The following is a 20,356-nucleotide window of genomic DNA, read 5'->3' on the forward strand; positions in this document are numbered from 1 at the left end:
CTACAAGGCCACAGTCACATTTGCAATCAAATTATTTGAAACATTGCAAATACTGTTGTATATGTCATTTGTAATTTTGAAAATGTGTAATTGTATGGTAATAAAATATGACATTTGTTTCTACCACAAAAGTGTATTACTTTATAGTATGCATGGTTTTCAGTATCGGCTTGTGAGCCAGCCAACCAGGAGGAGGCAGCTGAGGAAGGGCACGTGGTGATGGGAGGATGCAGAGTAGGTGACCGTTGTCACCATAGAGGACGCAGCTGAGGGGCCCGTGGTGATGGCGGAGCAGGTGACCGTGGTCACCGTGGAGGAGGCTGGCTGTTGAGGAGGGGTCCGTGGTGATGGAGGAGGCGGAGAAGGTGACCGTGGTCACCATGGAGGAGGCAGTTGAGGGGGGGCCTGTGGTGACGGATGCAGAGCAGGTAACCGTGGTCACCATGGAGGAGGGAACTGATCCCAATCAGGGCAGGTGAGCGAGAAAGCTGAATCTTAAGCAGAAATAACACTGGGGACTCTGTCAACCACGTGCGACAGCAGTAAGCGTTAATTCACATAGACAGTGTAGTGTATGCCAGCATAATTGTCAGGAAAAGCCATTATAAAGAGTTGTATTCTCTTTTGAAATCGAAGTTACCTCATTCCTCTAGTTTTCCAGATGTAGCTTAGGCTACATGCCCATGATCTAAATAAACAGGAGTAGCTGGTGCATTTTATTTCAAATAGGTATCCAGCCTATTTGTCAGATAAACCATAGGATACAGCTCAAAATATATTTTTTAGCCTTATAACTTTACTTAGCAGAGTAGGGAAGATCATAACAATTCCTTGAACTCTTTCTACCAACAACCCACTCAATCTCTAGACCAGATTTGATCAATTTGAACCACTTAGTTTGAACTGTACAAATTGAATCAGCTGTAAGCAACAACGATGATAAGGTCAAGAAAATGACACTGACGATGTGATATCATTCCGAAACGCAATCAAGTTTATAAATGTAGAATAACGTTGCATTCATACATTGCTTCATAAGCACTAGTCTATACATAATGTTGGCTTGCAATTCAATGTATTTACACTAAATAGACACTTTTTAAATTAACTTCACAAGCATGTTGACATTTATTGTCCTCAGTCTTGTCCTGGAGGCAGAACTGAGCCCTTAGATAGGCCTGGCTATGTTGTAAAAATTCATGACAACAAAAATGAGCTTTTTGGTCATAAGTTACGGTTAGGCATTAGAGTTAGCGGTGTGGTTAGGTTTAAAATCTGATGTTATGACTTGGTGGCTTTGCCAGCTAGTGACCACTCTGCAGAGCTGCCTCCAGAACAAGATTCATGACGAAAAATGCTAACCTGCACTTCACAATTCCAGACTCGGTAACAATGTACAAACAGTCTATTTTCTGAGAATTTATAAGCTCATTTTACAGTGAGAAAAATAGCTTTCTAATTTGGCTTTCTATATACTTATGATGCCGTTGAAGCTCATGGCCCTGTGTAGCTCAGTTGGTAGAGCATGGCACTTGCAACGCCAGGGTTGTGGGTTCGTTTCCCACGGGGGGCCAGTATGAAAAAAATTGATGCACTCACTAACTGTAAGTCGCTCTGGATAAGAGTGTCTGGTAAATGACTAAAAATAAAAAGAATAGCCTGTCTGTTTTCTCTCATTGACTCCCATGCATTCTATTTCCAGCGTAAGCATGCTTGTTCACACACGTATAGAAAAGGCTCTCTGTGTGATGTGGGCTTTACCCATAGTGAATCAGCCTTTCCCAGTTCACTCCCTAACTCTTTCCCTTGGCCCTAACCCTTAGATGTTTCTATATGTGTAAAGTGTAAGCAATATGGTGTAAGATCCACCACTTTCCTGATTATACCTATCCAGACCCTTCAGACAAATCTAAGGGTTAAGTCAGGGCCAAGGAGGTGGGGTAGGGAGTGAATTTGGACCACCAAATAATCTGTATGTGCCACCTAAGAGTTTAAATACCAATCATGTCTGTGTGTGTTCATTCAGGTTAATTTCACAGTGGAAGAGAAGCAGGGGTCCATGGAGGACACTGGCACTGCAGAGTGCCAGAAAAGACAGAAACCGAATAAGTGCAAAGGTACATGGACCTATCTTTAATTTGTCACTGACTATTTTCTCCACTGTACACAATGCGAGTATGGGCTGTCATCTCTATAGTACAGCACGGTTGTCTTAGTTGTTTATTAATGTACCAGCAATGACAGTGAAAGTCGACTAAGTTATCAACAGCATGGCAACGATTAAAACACATTACCATTCTATCATGTGTAAAGAATAAAATGAATGATGACTGAAATAAAATAAAACATTTTTTTTTTTCATATTTCAGAATGCAAGGATAGGAACTCTAAGAACAGTGCAGACAGTGGTGAAGTCCAGAGTTAGGGAGGTTAGTTAGAACGGAATCTAAGAGAGGAACAGGGAAGAAAAGTTATGACATGGATGTTATTATGCAATAAACAGAAAACTGGTGAAATTGTTAGATTTTCTGTAAACAGTAACAATATAGGTCACTTCTATTTGACCTGCACCTAGTTATTTTCAAGGAAGTACAGTCAGTATAGTCAATTCCATCATCAATTGAGTAAATTTGTGAATTTAGTAAAAGGTGTTGTAAATTACACAAAACCACAAAGCAAGTGATTTCAAATAATACTTTTTTTTTAAAATTCTGTTCATAAAGGGGCAGAGAGAAGATTTCATCAGATGGAAGCCATGCTCCTGGTAAGTAGGCTGCTATGCCAGAGTTTTGTCACTTTTACTATCTATTGGGACATATGCAAACATAAAAGTTATTTCTTGAATTCTTCCATTTGATCTTGATGTGGTTTGTTCATTTTGTTGTTGTTGTTGGTTTCATTGCAGTGGCAGAAAATGGCAGAGCACCTGGGTCCACCTACCTACCATCTCCTACAGCCCACTCCTGTCCCTATACCTGTGAAGGAACGCTCATTCTCTCTATCTACTCCCCCACTTATCTCCATATAATAAATATTCTTCAGTTTCCAATGTGTGGTCTGTGGTTTATGAAGACATGGTTAAGAATTATTAGGATCCAATATAATCCTATATTATTGTTTAATGGTAAACATAAACATCTACATGCAGTATGATAGAGCTACAAGTTGTACAATGAATCAGGAGAGCAGCAGATATAGCAGTCGGCAGAGCCAGGAGGACACAATGGTAGATGTCATACATGTAGCCTGTCTATATGCAATGGGACCAGGGAGGACAACAAGGTGTGCCTCCATGACACTACAATTATTGTAATCTACCCAATTAATATTGGTGTATCAACATTATTACATGTGTAGGCCTAATATCAAAGAGCCTCCTCAAATGCCACCCGTGCGACATCCCGCTCTTTGCTCAAGCTCATTTCTCTATTTGGTTGAACATAAAAATTACTGTATGTTAATGTAGAAAAAAACGTACCAAAATGGGTGATCATATACTGTGAGACAATCAAATATATATAGTAGATTCACACATGATAGAAGTAAATTGGTATACATTGTGGATGGTTGATTTTCATTATAGTGGGAACTGCGTTAAATTGTGCAAAAGCAAAAGGCAAAGCCTCCACAGTTAACACTCAAATGTTTTTCTTAATTATCTGCTTTAATTCATGAACATCTCAGGTGCGAACAAAGCTGATATTATTATGTATCAACTAGATGTGTATTTATATTTACACAATTGGTATACAGACAGGAAAAAGAGAATTACAGTTTACAGTTTAGAATGTGCAGACACCGGAGTAGCTATGTAATCATATTTCTATGGGACCCACACAGGCCATATATAAACTAGCTACGCCATTAAATATCTAATAAAAAGGCAAAATAGTTTATTCTGTTATATGTTATGTATTCTATGCAGTTATTGTTTATTTTACATTGGGTGCGGTATTCAACGCAACCACAGAACGAACACAACGGTCAGTTCCGGTACTACGGAATCATGGGAGATTGAGTTTCACAGTCCGTCACTCACTGCCAGACACTTTTAAATCATGAAATACCTCAATAATTCGCTAAAAATATTTCCATGTGCTTACACGATTTATATTATTGATTATCTTTTTACATAATTAATAACGGCGAGGAGCTAGCTAAAAAGGCCCAGCGTTCACTGGGGTTGCAACCGTCGGGAACCAAAAAGCTAACGTTAGCATACAAGATACTGTTGGCCCGAGCGAATAAATATCACTTCTTATCTACAAGATGAACCAATTTACCTCACTGATTGAAATAAAGGAGTTTAGAATTATGCGGGCCGAAATACAGAAAATACTAGATTATTTGTCATTTCTTGTCCAATAACTTACCTCGTTCTCACTGTAAAATAGCTAACGTTAGCTAGCTTCAACCAAATAAGCAGTTATGTTTATTTGTACTAATAGCACAAACTCAGGGCGCATCGAGTTTAAAGACATTCAGAAGGGGCGTGGTATTGATGGAGTTCGATGCGCCAAGAGTTTGTGCTATTAGTACATTATTAATGAGAGACTGGGTTGAGTCATGGGTTGCTATTTCGCTGTTCCCTCGTTATCAATTACTCCCTCTGCTAAATTGAACTAGTCCCACCCTGAATTGCCTATCCTAGATTGGCATGTTCTTTTGACCAATTATGCTTACTAAACAGTGTTGTCGAGAAGGACCAATAAGCTTCCCCTATTTTGTAAAGGTGGAAACTGTACTTCCGTATTTGAACCATGTCGGCTCTTTCGATCAAAATAAAATAGCAATAAGAAACAAAATGGTGCCATGCAGGATTAAACAGATGGGTATTCAGATAAGATTTACTTGGGTTCCAGCCCATGTGGGGGTGGAGGGGAACGAGGCGGTAGATGAACAGGCTAAACAAGCACTTAGTAGTGGGGATGTTGATGTTGAAGTGTCAATGAGCAAGGCAGAGGCAAAAAGACAGATATACAGTGATGGTAATGTATATCTGTATCTCTATAAAGAGATGTCAGGAGCAGTGGAATAGAAATAATAAGGGAAGGCATGTATTTCAAGTACAGAGGAAAGTCGGGAGGACGGCAGGAAGGGACAGAAGAGAGGAGGCTATTTTTACAAGATTAAGGATGGCACACAGCCAGTTGAATGAGACATTAAACGTGATAGGAAAGCATCCATCAGGAAAGTGTGATTATTGTCAGGAAATAGACTGTGGAGCATGTATTGCTACAGTGTGGGCAGTATCAGAGGGAAAGAGAGAGGATGAGATTTAGTATGAGGGAGGGGATACAGGAAATTAGTTTAAAGAGTATATTGAGTAGAGCGTTTTTCTTTATTTTTACTATTTTCTACATTGTAGAATAATAGTGAAGACATCAAAACTACGAAATAACACATATGGAATCATGTATTAACCAAAAAAGTGTTAAACAAATATATTTTATATTTGAGATTCTTCAAATAGCCACCCTTTGCCTTGATGACAGCTTTGCACACTCTTGGCATTCTCTCAACCAGCTTCACCTGGAATGCTTTTCCAACAGTCTTGAAGGAGTTCCCACATATGCTGAGCACTTGTTGGCTGCTTTTCCTTCACTCTGCAGTCCGACTCATCCCAAACCATCTCAATTTGGTTGAGGTCCGGGATTGTGGAGGCCAGGTCATCTGATGCAGCACTCCATCACTCTCCTTCTTGGTAAAAAAGCCCTTACATAGCCTGGAGGTGTGTTGGGTCATTGTCCTGTTGAAAAACAAATGATAGTCCCACTAAGCCCAAACCAGATGGGATGGCGTATCACTGCAGAATGCTGTGGTAGCCATGCTGGTTAAGTGTGCGTTGAATTCTAAATCAATCACAGACAGTGTCACCAGCAAAGCACCCCCACACCATAACACCTCCTCCTCCATGCTTTACGGTGGGAAATACACATGCAGAGATCATCCGTTCACCCACACCGCGTCTCACAAAGACACGGCGGTTGGATCCAAAAATCTCAGACCAAAGAACACATTTCCACAGGTCTAATGTCCATTGCTCGTGTTTCTTGGCCCAAATAAGTATCTTCTTATTATTGGTGTCCTTTAGTAGTGGTTTCTTTGCAGCAATTCGACCATGAAGCCTGATTCAAACAGTCTCTGAACAGTTGATGTTGAGATGTGTCTGTTACTTGAACTCTGTGAAGCACAGGCTGGTAACTCGAATGAACGTATCCTCTCCACAGAGGTACCAAGAGGAGCCCTACACTCTGGCCAGCATCATCCTATGGTTCCTGGGGAAAGAGAAAGAGATCCTGCATTGTGCTGAGCTGGCTGAGCAGGTTAGACAAACAGTCCCTTTAGTTTAGGAACGTACAGTAGGTATATTATAAAACAGATAATTATAGGAAGGACTAGGGTTGTGCTGTATACCTACGCTACCAGAGCCTTAGGAGGAGGTACAGCATCTGATTTGAAAGACTGTAGGGTCATCATCATCATTACCATGTTTCTTCATCCTCCTCTTCCTATCAGGTCCTGCTGCTGCAGGTCCAGCAGGACCCCATGGAGACAGACAGCCAGCAGAACATTGAGTGCAAGATGAAAGACCTAAAAAAAGAAAGTTCAGGTGAGCTTCCATGTGAAAGTCTGTGTATAGGTTGCCATGCCTGCCATGATATGAGCATCCTACAGTGAGGGAAAAAAGTATTTGATCCCCTGCTGATTTTGTACATTTGCCCACTGACAAAGAAATGATCAGTCTATAATTTTAATGGTAGGTTTATTTGAACAGTGAGAGACAGAATAACAACAAAAAAATCCAGAACAACGCATGTCAAAAATGTTATGTCAAATACTTATTTCCCTCATTAAAATGCAAATCAATTTATAACATTTTTGACATGCGTTTTTCTGGATTTTTTTGTTGTTATTCTGTCTCTCACTGTTCAAATAAACCTACCATTAAAATTATAGACTGATCATGTCTTTGTCAGTGGGCAAACGTACAAAATCAGCAGGGGATCAAATACTTTTTTCCCTCACTGTATAGGGGGTCTCCTCTAATGTTGCTGCTAAACTTTTGATTATGATTACATACAGACCGCCACTGACAGTTTGTCCATATATTTTTGGGTTGTAAATGCAGTGCATGGAACAAACAGTGACATGTCTGGAGGAACAGCAAGATGAGTTTGATTTTAAATACCTGACTCATCACATGGAAGGTGAGCTCATCTCATCTCATCGACGGGGCTGTAGTGGAACAGGTTGAGAGCTTCAAGTTCCTTGGTGTCCACATCACCAACAAACTATCATGGTCCAAACACACCAAGACAGTCGTGAAGAGTGCACGACAAAGCCTATTCCTCCTCAGATCCTCAAAAAATTCTACAGCTGCACCATCGAGAGCATCCTGACCGGTTGCATCACCACCTGGTATGGCAACTGCTTGGCCTCCGACCGTAAGGCACTACAGAGGGTAGTGCGTACGGCCCAGTACATCACTGGGGCCAAGCTTCCTGCCGTCCAGGACCTCTATACCAGGCGGTGTCAGAGGAAGGCCCTCAAAATTGTCAAAGACTCCAGCCACCCTAGTCATAGACTGTTCTCTCTGCTACCGCACGGCAAGCGGTACCGGTTGCCAAGTCTAGGTCCAAAAGACTTCTCAACAGCTTCTACCCCCAAGCCATAAGACTCCTAAACAGCTAATCATGGCTACCCGGACTATTTGCACTGCCCCCCCCACCCCATCTTTTTACGCTGCTGCTACTCTGTTAATTATTTATGCATAGTCACTTTAACTCTACCCACATGTACATATTACTTCAACTACCTCAACTAGCCGGTGCCCCCGCACATTGACTCTGCACCGGTACACCCCTGTATATATAGCCTCCCTACTGTTATTTTATTTTACTTCTGCTCTTTTTTTTCTCAACACTTTTTTGTTTTATTCTACTTTTTTATTAAAATTAAATGCACTGTTGGTTAAGGGCTGTAAGTAAGCATTTCACTGTAATGTCTGCACCTGTTGTATTCGGCGCATGTGGCCAATAAAATTTGATTTGATTTGATTTGAGCTCATTTGAGGTCTGTCCTTTGTATCTGGCATAGTCTGTTCAGCAGAGGTTAGACTGTGAGGGCTATGTACTGTAAGTGGTGGTATTAACCTTATCAGATTTGAGCTGTTTCCCTAAAGCCCATCCACCTACAGTGGGGAAAAAAAGTATTTAGTCAGCCACCAATTGTGCAAGTTCTCCCACTTAAAAAGATGAGAGAGGCCTGTAATTTTCATCATAGGTACACGTCAACTATGACAGACAAATTGAGAAAAAAAAATCCAGAAAATCCCATTGTAGGATTTTTAATGAATTTATTTGCAAATTATGGTGGAAAATAAGTATTTGGTCACCTACAAACAAGCAAAATTTCTGGCTCTCACAGACCTGTAACTTCTTCTTTAAGAGGCTCCTCTGTCCTCCACTCGTTACCTGTATTAATGGCACCTGTTTGAACTTGTTATCAGTATAAAAGACACCTGTCCACAACCTCAAACAGTCACACTCCAAACTCCACAATGGCCAAGACCAAAGAGCTGTCAAAGGACACCAAAAACAAAATTGTAGACCTGCACCAGGCTGGGAAGACTGAATCTGCAATAGGTAAGCAGCTTGGTTTGAAGAAATCAACTGTGGGAGCAATTATTAGGAAATGGAAGACATACAAGACCACTGATAATCTCCCTCGATCTGGGGCTCCACGCAAGATCTCACCCCGTGGGGTCAAAATGATCACAAGAACGGTGAGCAAAAATCCCAGAACCACACGGGGGGACCTAGTGAATGACCTGCAGAGAGCTGGGACCAAAGTAACAAAGCCTACCATCAGTAACACACTACGCCGCCAGGGACTCAAATCCTGCAGTGCGAGACGTGTACCCCTGCTTAAGCCAGTACATGTCCAGGCCCGTCTGAAGTGCATTTGGATGATCCAGAAGAGGATTGGGAGAATGTCATACGGTCAGATGAAACCAAAATAGAACTTTTTGGTAAAAACTCAACTCGTCATGTTTGGAGGACAAAGAATGCTGAGTTGCATCCAAAGAACACCATAGCTACTGTGAAGCATGGGGTTGGAAACATCATGCTTTGGGGCTGTTTTTCTGCAAAGGGACCAGGACGACTAATCCGTGTAAAGGAAAGAATGAATGGGGCCATGTATCGTGAGATTTTGAGTGAAATCCTCCTTCCATCAGCAAGGGCATTGAAGATGAAACGTGGCTGGGTCTTTCAGCATGACAATGATCCCAAACACACCGCCCGGGCAACGAAGGAGTGGCTTCGTAAGAAGCATTTCAAGGTCCTGGAGTGGCCTAGCCAGTCTCCAGATCTCAACCCCATAGAAAATCTTTGGAGGGAGTTGAAAGTCTGTGTTGCCCAGCGACAGCCCCCAAAACATCACTGCTCTAGAGGAGATCTGCATGGAGGAATGGGCCAAAATACCAGCAACAGTGTGTGAAAACCTTGTGAAGACTTACAGAAAACGTTTGACCTGTGTCATTGCCAACAAAGGGTATATAACAAAGTATTGAGAAACTTTTGTTATTGACCAAATACTTATTTTCCACCATCATATGCCAATAAATTCATAAAAAAATCCTACAATGGGATTTTCTGGATTTTTTTTCTCATTTTGTCTGTCATAGTTGACGTGTACCTATGATGAAAATTACAGGCCTCTCTCATCTTTTTAAGTGGGAGAACTTGCACAATTGGTGGCTGACTAAATACTTTTTTTCCCCACTGTATGACCCTAGTCAATGTCCTTCTGTCATAGAGGTGTGTTATGAAGTCTACAGGGTGACATGTGTAACCCCATTCTATTGCAGTTGATGTGTTGGCTTGAACATTACATTTTACATTTACATTTTAGTCATTTAGCAGATGCTCTTATCCAGAGCGACTTACAGTTAGTGAGTGCATACATTTGCATACATTTTCAACATGACTCGGGTTGTTGTGTGTAGGCACCACCAACGAGGAGGAGGAGAAGAGGGAACAGATGAAGGTGCTGCAGGCTCTGCTCAACAGTCTGGACACCTCCAGGAAGGTACAGGGACATCTCCCACACACAATCCTCTATATCACCTTAAATAATGTACCTCTTAGGCACATCTAATGCCAATGAATTCAGACATGATGTACTGTATTATTAATATTGTTCACATAACATGCATTTCCCCTGGCTCTCCCCCTCTCTCTTCTTCCCCTCCCCCCATCTCCCCTGTAGAGCATGTTGTCAGGTATGGGCTTGCTGCTGGATGATGCGGAGGAGCTGCTGTTTGTGCTGGTGAGGGAGGAGCTGGTGCAGTGGCAGAGGAGGCAGCAGAAGGCCTGCATTGGCGCCCCAGACAGCACCTGCCTGGACCAGCTGGAGAAGTGGTACAGTACAGCTAACCTAGCTATTCACCTCCGTAGATCTACCTGACCTAAACAATCTCTAACTAACTACTATAACTCTGTGGAATGTTCAGTACATCTGCCCTGGCTTGCTTAAGGAGGGACTACAAACATTCCCTCTCATCAAGTAAAACAAGCCTTTCCTAGAAAGAGCCTACAGTGGTAGACTATGTTCATTCCAGTGTGTTTGACCTCTGACCCCTCTTTGTGATCTCCTGTATGACCGTTATTTGCCCCCTGTCTGACCTCTCTCTAGGTTTACAACGGAGGCGGAGTGTCTGTTCCAGGTGCGTAAGTTCCTTAAGAAGCTGGAGGAGCTGACGCTCACTCACGCTCACACACACACACACACACACACACACACACACACACACACACACACACACACACACACACACACACACACACACACACACACACACACACACACACACACACACACAGGTTACATATAAATTACATCTTGCTCTAACTATACAGACATATTGTCTGTCTGCATTGTTGTCTCACACATTTGTGCACATGTATACGTGCACACATTTGTACACATGCGGTTGTACACATACAAGCAACAGAATGTATTGGCTACATTCACTTATTTTCACAAACATGTACATACACATACATATGTATGACAGAGAAACACTCTCACGCTGCATGTTCACGCCATGATATGTGCGAGGACTACATGCGGTGTGCACTTCTCTCTCTCTCTCTCTCTCTCTCTCTCTCTCTCTCTCTCTCTCTCTCTCTCTCTCTCTCTCTCTCTCTCTCTCTCCCATACCACACATTCACTCTCACAAAAACACACACACACACACACACACCTGGCTTTAATAAACTAGCTAGCCAGTCTACTTGTGCCTCATTACACACACACACATACACACACACACACAGTCTTGTACAGCAAACCTTGTGGGGACACACAATTCAGTCCCATTCAAAATCCTATTTTCCCTAACCTTAAACCTAATCCGTACTCTTACCCTTACCCTAACCTTAACCCAAAAACCAAACCCTAGCTCCTAACCCTAAAACTAACCCTAGCTCCTAACCCTAACCCATAACGTAATTCTAACCCTAACACCAATTCTAACCTTAACTCTAAACCCCCTAGAAATAGCATTTGACCTCTTGGGGACTAACCTGTTGGTCAAATTTTTGTTTGTTTACTATTCTTGTGGGGACTTCTGGTCCCCACAAGAATAGTAGACACAGATACAGAGACAGACACAGACAGCTAAGCTAGCTAGCTAAGGTGTAGGCAGTAGTGACAGTATGACAATGTATGATGGGTTTTGAAGTGTGAGAGAATGTACCCTACCCTTTTTATTATCCTGCTGATGATACGATACAGTAACTTTGATTGGGCAAACAGGAAAAGAATCAGATTGAATAGCCAAGGAGCTTGAATCAAAATATATAGCTAGCTAGTTTGTAATTAATTTATGATTTCGGAATAGGGGAGGGTTTTAATAGTGCAGATAAGACAGTGCCGCGAAAGCCTGATGTGATGACAAGTGTTACAAGCTGGCATCCACCGAACCGATGTGAAAGTGCTCCTCCTACGTTAATAAGATTAAAAACTATATTTGTACTCTGAATTTGTCGATAATACATACAGATTATGAATGCAATGACATTGTTTTGTTAAAACTAGATGAAATCCCCAAACAGCGAAAAATCAACATTTTGACAAAAACATAATTTATGTGCAAATTAGTCATGGCGACTGATTATGATAGCGCGTGACACAAAATTAATACAAGCGCACAGAAGATTGTTCTGCTCCCTTTTTCTTACTGTTGTTCACAGAAGGTATTTTGTGTTTTCAGTGCCTTTGTGGTGGAGACTCAGCCCTCTGTGCCGCAAGTTAAAGGGCCCTTGATCCTGCGTACCAATGTTCAGTTCTCTGTCAAGACCAGGTCAGTACTTCAGACCAACTGTCCCAGTTATGACAGCTGCGAAATAACCAGTCCATCCATGAAGTGAATGTGACATCCATTTACAATTCCATGTGTTTCTTTCTAGATTCCTTGTCAAATTTCCTGAGCTGAACCACGCCATGAAAGTGAACGTGTCCATCGACAGGTGAGATGGAACCTTTGGAAAATCAAATCAGTAGTTTTTTACATATTAGATGCCTGCCTTATGTAGTTCTCTCATTGCTTTAGTCCAGACAGATAATCACTATTGATCATTGCTTTGTTTCTTCAGAATATTGGCAGAAAGTGAATTAAGTGACCCCTAGTGGCCATTACACTGAAGTGTATGTGGATGTTCCTCTCTCTCCCTTTCTTTGTGCTATAGGGAGTTCCTCTGCTATAGGGAGGTTCCTCAGGGCAAAGGGTAAGTTGTGACACTCAGGACTTGATTTGTTCCAAATTCCAAATGTAAAAACATGACAGCAAATGAAGAAAATCAAATGTGTCTCAACAAATACATGTTCTCCACTGTTATACATTTACTCGCTCACTCCATGTTCTCCTGGCCTGTAGGTACCGGCAGTTCAATGTCCTGGGGACCTACAGTAAGGCCCTGAACATGGCTGAGAGTATGAGTGGAGGCATGGTGGCAGACTTCAGACATCTGGTGAGTCAGTGGGACAGACAGGCTTTTGTTGGCAGAGAGACATGTTACACAGCGCTATGTGGAAATGTACCAAGAAAGTTTAAGCAGTTTACTTGCTTCAAGGTATAGTCAGCGATGCACAAGGTAAACAGCAATATTGGGTCAATTTCCACAGCTAAGAGCATTGAAGCGCGAGGCTAAACTTCTATAGTGTTTCCGGTCCTGCAGCTATCACGTTGTAGCTATTGAAACGCACCCGTGCACATGCTCAGATACTCTGTGATACTCAGTCAGTGTGTCCTAGTGCATCACGCTCATCTGTAACATCTGCGGTGCTGCTTGTGGCAACGTCATAACGCTGCGTCTCAGTTTAAAAGGGTTTGAGGGATCGATTATGATATCAATTAGCTGATATGTTATGCAATTTTGTCATCACAATTGCTTATAGCAGAGATGGACTAACCAAACCTGATCTAATTGGTGTTTGCAGACACTGAAGGAGCGGAAATCTGGTGGAGGGGGCAAGGGGATCAATGACGTAAGTTTACATGTATCCACTTTGAACACTCAACTCAACTTTAGGAAAAACTCTACTTCAGTCATACTGTAGAATTAGAACAGCCGGTGTGTTTGATCCTGAGCCTTGATGTGTGGTGATGAACCTCTCTGTGCCCACAGCTCTCTCTTAGCGTCACAGAGGAGCTACACATCATCAACTTTGACACCGAGTTTCTTCTGCACGACATGTCTGTCCCATTGGAGGTGGGTCTTCCTATCATTCCCTGCGCCCTCATTGGCTATCAGCCTTTGATGTTGTGACACAGTAAGGGTGGTCTGGTCTGACTGTATAGGTTTCCCTTAATGAATGAGTCTGCTAAAATGCCAATATAAATGTCATATAAATGTAATAAGGTCCATACTACAGTAATCTGTCATACTAATGCATATTACTTTGTCCACTTCACCCCACACCAGACATCCTCTCTCCCTGTGGTCATCATCTCTAACTCCAGCCAGCAGCAGTGCCTGGGCCTCCGTCATCTGGTTCAACATGCTGAGCCTCCAGCCAAAGGTGTGTTAACCCCCTAGAGTCGATTTCCACGGCCCCGCGGAAATCTAGTTAACATAATAAAAAAATCCCCAGCGAAATCCGTCAATTTAAGCTAGAGATGCATGGATGTATCTCAATCCACCGCATCCGCTTATGTCGCTCTTCCACATCTGCGGTGAAAGGTGGCAGAGCTAGAGCGGTGTTTGTCAGACCAGGATACATCCCGAAAATCGGTCTTCTCAAGAAAACGTCTGTAGCCCGAACAGTTTGGGCTACTCACTAATATGACCCCTCTGTCGAAAGGTGAGTCGCTCATGAACATGTCGGTTGTTTTACACTAGGACGCTCACAAGACTCATCTGAAGGTCCCCCGGTACCAGTTTTTTTAAATGAATGGAGATAGTTTAGTGCCAAAAATAAGGGGTTAGGGTTTAAAGGGGATAAATCATTAATTGTGTGTGGATGTGTTGTGTGTTTCTACAGAACGTTCAGTTTTTTGCCAACTGTCCTGTGGCTATGTGGCCCCAATTAGGGGAGATGTTGAGCTGGCAGTTCCTGTCCTCCACAACACGGGGTCTGGACTCTAATCAGCTGGACATGATCGCATACAAACTCTTTGGTACGTCTACTATTCATCTCTCCCTAGGTATGTAAGGTACCTTTACAGTGCTAGCCCCTCAATGTGTGAGGTATGTTTACAGTGCTAGCCCCTCAATGTGTAAGGTATGTTTACAGTGCTAGCCCCTCATTGTGTAAGGTATGTTTACAGTGCTTGCCCCTCATTGTGTAAGGTATGTTTACAGTGCTAGCCCCTCATTGTGTAAGGTATGTTTACAGTGCTTGCCCCTCAATGTGTAAGGTATGTTTACAGTGCTAGCTTCTCAATGTGTAAGGTATGTTTACAGTGATTGCCCCTCATTGTGTAAGGTATGTTTACAGTGCTAGCCCCTCATTATGTAAGGTATGTTTACAGTGCTTGCCCCTCATTGTGTCAGGTACCTTTACAGCGCTAGCCCCTTCATTGTGTCAGGTACAGTGCCTTGCAAAAGTATTCATCCCCCTTGGCGTTTTTCCTATTTTGTTGTATTACAACCTGTAATTTAAATTGATTTTTATTAGGATATATAAAGTCCACCTGTGTGCAATCTAAGTGTCACATGATCTGTCACATGATCTCAGTATATATACACCTGTTCTGAAAGGCCCCAGAGTCTGCAACACCACTAAGCAAGCGGCACCACCAAGCAAGCGGCACCATGAAGACCAAAGAGCTCTCCAAAAAGGTCAGGGACAAAGTTGTGGAGAAGTAAATAATAATAATGTTTGACATGCGTTTTTCTGGATTTTTTTGTTGTTATTCTGCCTCTCACTGTTCAAATAAACCTACCATTAAAATGATAGACTGATCATTTCTTTGTCAGTGGGCAAACGTACAAAATCAGCAGGGGATCAAATACTTTTTTCCCTCACTGTACATGGTACATTCTATACAGGCTACTACTTTGCTTCTGTAACAGTAGAAATGCTGCCTGGTCAATATGTTGTGCCTATCGGGTACAGCATAATAACCTTTTCTATGTCTAAATATCTCGCTCTTGCAAAGGAATGTCGATTTTTTCTATGACTTTTTGCACTATGGGACATGACTGTGTTCTGACAAGACAAAATATGTGAATTAAATTGTTGTATAATATAACAATGCCTTCATACAACTGGAGCCTCACTTGGTGTTTGTGAAAAGGTATTGAACTTTTTGCACTTCTTGTCTTGTATAGCATTTGTGATTACCACTTACCTAATGATTATGATTAACTTATCCCTCTATGTACTAATCCACTGTGGGTGTACAGGGTTTTATGGCACAGCATAGGCTGCCGACAGTGTGATCATTAATGAGGGAATTGGTGTATATACCACTATTCACAGGTCAGGGAATTATCTGGAAGTGAAACGTCACCACAGGCAGCCTGTTGTTATTGTTTTATTTGGTACTAGCAGCAGCAGGGAAGCTGCAAACTTTGGTCTGTTTGTCCAGTACTCATTAATACAGCAAGGATAGATGTGCATTACCATGTATTGGGCATCTGTATCATTTCTTTGTTTATTTTACAGAGCACTGTAGCTCGAATGATGGCAGTAATGATAAATGGGTTCAGAAACGTATATTGACCTGTGGCCCAACCTGGCATTAAAATACATATTCTGCTTCAACCCTGAAGTGTGGCAATACCAAAACCAAGGAGATTTGTCTAGTCTTCAGTTATGTCACTGTGACAAATATCTACTGAGTTAGTAACAATAAAAGTAGGCTAGGATGAGACAAGTTATCGAAGGAAAAACTATTTGAGCTGCGTTATATACAGAATGTTGCTCAGTATCAAAGAATCTCAACATTGTAATTCAGACTTACGCTTCGAACACACCGACTGCGTCATTGCTTTTGGTACACCAGAAGTACATTAATTTCCAATGGAACGCTGCATTTGCCTTGCAGCATTGCGTTGCAGAGGCAATTGCAGTGCGTTCTGTGTGGTGCATATGTTGGATTTATCGAACGTATGCGTCAAACTGTATGCGTAAACGGGTTGACAGAAATGGTAGCAGAAGTGAATGATGCACACATATCTAGATGATGCTGCATACTATTTTACGCAATGACGTGGTCGGTGTGTTCAAAGCGTCAGGGTATGACAAATCCAATCACATATACCAATATGACTGCTATGATTACAAATATTCTCAACTACCAGGAGGTGAAGGTCAACTTAATCATGTCATGAGGACATTGTGAGTTGCACCATCACTTTAGGACATGCAAGTTGAGAAGTCTTTCAAAAGTTCTGCTTTAGGGTGGGCAGAAGTTCCCCAAGTTGTGTAAATGAAATGTCCCATGTGTAAAAGGAGAATATCCTATGTTTCCAAATAAACGGTACTAGAAGTAATGAGAAGATTTGTATTAATATAACAATTTTATTATAGCATCACTGTCCAAATTCGTATGTATTTGGACAGTGATGCAAACATTTATAATTTGGCTCTATACTCCAGTATTTCGGATTTTAGATCAAATGTTTCATATGATTTGACAGTAAAGAATGTCACCTTTTATTTGAGGGTATTTATTTTCATACATATCTGAATTACTGTTTAGAAATTAAAGCACTTTATAGATCTAGTCCACCCATTTGAAGATCTCATGAATATTTGGACAAATATCACTTATAATGTACCAAAGTTGTTAATTTTGTATTTGGTCCCATATTCTTAGCACACAATGACTACATCAAGCTTGTGACTCTACAAACTCTTTGGATGCATTTGCAGTTTGTTTTGGGTTATGTTTTGCCCAATAGGAACTTAATGATGAATGGAGTAATTTTTTAAAGATGTTTCTGAACATTTCTAATTCAATCCTGATGTTGCCATGATTAGGAAAAATCATGAATCAATCATGAATAATGATGAGTGAGAAAGTTAGAGGCTACAACAAAACATACTAACCTCTCACCATTTACCAATAATGGGAGAGATTTTGGGGGTGTATGATCTTTGTCCCTCTAACTTTCTCTCATCATTCACAATCTTGTTGTTACAATCTGTTTGTAACTGAAAGAAAAGCAAGCATAATCTTAGCCCAAAATAAATTAGCCCTTTCCAAAAATCACAGAATGGCTGATTTTTCCCTTGCTCGGTGACTAAATGTGATATTCAGGAAGAAGGAGAGGAAGTTATAAAGGAGGAAGTAGCTCCTTCCATACCAATGCCAGTGATAATTACCAATGTGTGGTTGCCTTATGTACCTTTATTGAATGCACTGACTAAAGTCAGTCTGAATAATTGCATCTGCTAAACAACCAAAATGTAAAGGTCACCGTGTCCAGAGGTGTGTAAAGGGTGTGGCGGCCCTTACCAGAAGGGCCCGGTAGGCCTGTCCAAACTGGCGGTTCATTACAGCGTAGAGCACAGGGTTAATACAGCTGTTGAGCCAGGTGAGATTGGCACAGAACATGTGGAGCACCTGGGGGGCGCGGTTCTGCTTATCAGCAATGTTCAGCAGCAGGAACGGGACAAAACAGCCCACAAAACACAGGAAGACAGTGAAACACATCCGGGTCACACGTCTAAACTCAACATTGTCCCCTGAAGAGGTGGTGGTGGTGGAGCAGGTGGGGGCAGGAGTGGCCGAGTGGGGCACAGGGTTAAGGGCAGGGGGGAGGTCCTGTCCCCCTGCTAGGTGAGCTGAATGCGAAGTAAAAGCAGAGCCCAAGGTGGAGTGGGAGGACTGGGCTTTCCCAGGGTGCACCTTCACCTCGCCACCCAGTTCCCCCTGGCTGCTCAATTCACAGCTCTGGGTGGTGGCCACCCCGCTCCCGACTCCACTATCCCCCTCCGTCCCTTGTTCTGATGAGTTCGGCTTCTTTCGTGACGAGCGTCGGCTAAACCGGTAGCGGACCAGCGCCTGTGCCGCCACCCTGACTCGCCTGTAGATGAGCAGGTAGAAAAGCCCCACGCAGCCCAGGCCGATGAAGAAGTAGAAGAAGAGTAGCACGGTGGTGTAAGGGCGCCCCCTGGTGCGGTGGAAGCTGCAGGTGCACACCTGCGGGGCGAATACGTAAACGGGCCAGAGCGGGCCGAAGCTGGCCAGGCCCAGGGCCCAGGTGGAGGGCAGGAGGATGGCCAGACCTCGCCCAGCAAACACCCGCTCAAACACATCCCGCCTCGTTACCAGCAGGTACCTGCTGGCTGCGATCAGACACAGGGTGATGATAGAGACAGAGTTGGAGAGGAAAAGGAGGAGGCCGAAGACGCTGCACCAGAGAGGGCCGCCCCTCCAGCGGAGGTGTAGGTAGGAGTCGACAGAGACGGGCTGCAGCAGGGTGCAGTACAGCAGGTCCGCCAGGGCCAGGTTCACAATCAGCACGTTGAAACGTGTCCGCAGCCGGGTGTCCGTGGCGAAGGCCAGAATGGTCAGCATGTTCCCCACCGTCCCAACTATGGTCACAACCGAACCCCACAGCACGCCGAAGTAGCGGTAGGCCTCCACCGAGGGGTGGTAGCAGGAGAAGGTGTCATTCTGCACGTCGCCTGTGATGTTCTCCAGCATCCTGGGAGGAGAGAGTTATCAACTTTATTGCTCCCCAGGCCAGGGGGAAGTTGGATTGGAAACACAATTATATAAATCATATAAAATTGATTCAACATCAGATACACATAACAAATGTATTGCACATCACATAATTTACACATTATACACAGAGAGAGAAGGGAAATTCCGAAATCATCAGCTGTCAGTCAAAAAATGTATGTGGTTTGATGTTCTGTGCATATCAGATCACAGCTAAAAATTTAATTGTTTATTTTTCCACATTCCCAATACGGCATGGAGTAGATATACTGCAGCTACTTCAGCATGACTACAGAGGCAAAAATGTACATTATTTTTTGAATTAATTATGTGTAAAATAAACCGTATCTTATACAGTATTTATTTTACGAATTGATCAAATTGAGGGGTCACATGCCCCCTCAATGGACAAGACACTTCAATAGACATGACGCCCCTGGTTGCTGTATTATAATATGACAAGTGAAATCCATGCTATCTAACACTAGGATTGTATAGCAGACTTGACATTATAATCCAATGCCTTTGATGGATTAACCATTAACTTCAGTTACAGTTCCTGGAAATGAACTGTTAAAACCATAATAAATACAAATGTAGATGTCAGACAGTTCTGTCAGATGTCAACTGCTGTACAGTAGAGTACAGGAAAGTACACTCCAATTGATAATAGTTCTCTCTTTGGGGTGAATCATTAACTCACATTACAGAAGTTGCTCTGAAACTGGGAACATCAACTACCACAGGTAGTGTTAACACAGGAATATTACTTTCAAACAGAGTATCACCACAAATAACAGAATAAAACTTTATTTCTCACCTCAGTTCGGAAGCTTTCTGTCAAGGAGTCTTTGTCTCTCTGCAGTGTCTTGGTATTTGGGTTGTTCTGTGTGTCGTGGTTGTTCTGTTGTCTAAAAGTCTTTTTGCAGTTTATCTGTCACTCAACTGGTTCCTTCTCTTTTTCACCTCTTTTGAGCTTCCTCTCATCTTGTCATATGTGACGCATGGGGTGTGTTTTCTGTTTCATAACGGATCTGTTACTTAATTCTGAGTTTTTACAGCACAGAATGTGTTATTTTCTGATTTCTTCACCTACTGGCTACTGTATCCTCATTTTGTTAGAAATAGTATTGAGTCAAAGCTCACTCTGCGCTACTAGTC

The 20,356-nt window shown here is 42.4% G+C and overlaps 1 protein-coding gene and 1 pseudogene across 1 annotated transcript; one reads left to right on the forward strand and one right to left on the reverse strand.

Annotated features, from left to right (window-relative positions):
- Positions 1-347: 347 nt before the first annotated feature.
- On the forward strand, positions 348-15,940 carry LOC121578778 (annotated as a pseudogene).
- Positions 15,941-17,174: 1,234 nt separating this feature from the next.
- Positions 17,175-20,180, reverse strand: LOC121577622 (G-protein coupled receptor 84). The gene is made up of 2 exons (XM_041891365.1): positions 20,016-20,180; positions 17,175-19,175 (listed from the first exon to the last, which is right to left on the reverse strand). Exon 2 carries the CDS (start codon positions 19,172-19,174, stop codon positions 17,939-17,941), a length of 1,236 nt encoding a protein of 411 aa, XP_041747299.1. The 5' UTR covers position 19,175; positions 20,016-20,180; the 3' UTR covers positions 17,175-17,938.
- Between the last annotated feature and the right edge of the window lie 176 nt (positions 20,181-20,356).

This window comes from Coregonus clupeaformis, chromosome 12, assembly GCF_020615455.1.
Source record: "Coregonus clupeaformis isolate EN_2021a chromosome 12, ASM2061545v1, whole genome shotgun sequence".
Taxonomy (NCBI): domain Eukaryota; kingdom Metazoa; phylum Chordata; class Actinopteri; order Salmoniformes; family Salmonidae; genus Coregonus; species Coregonus clupeaformis.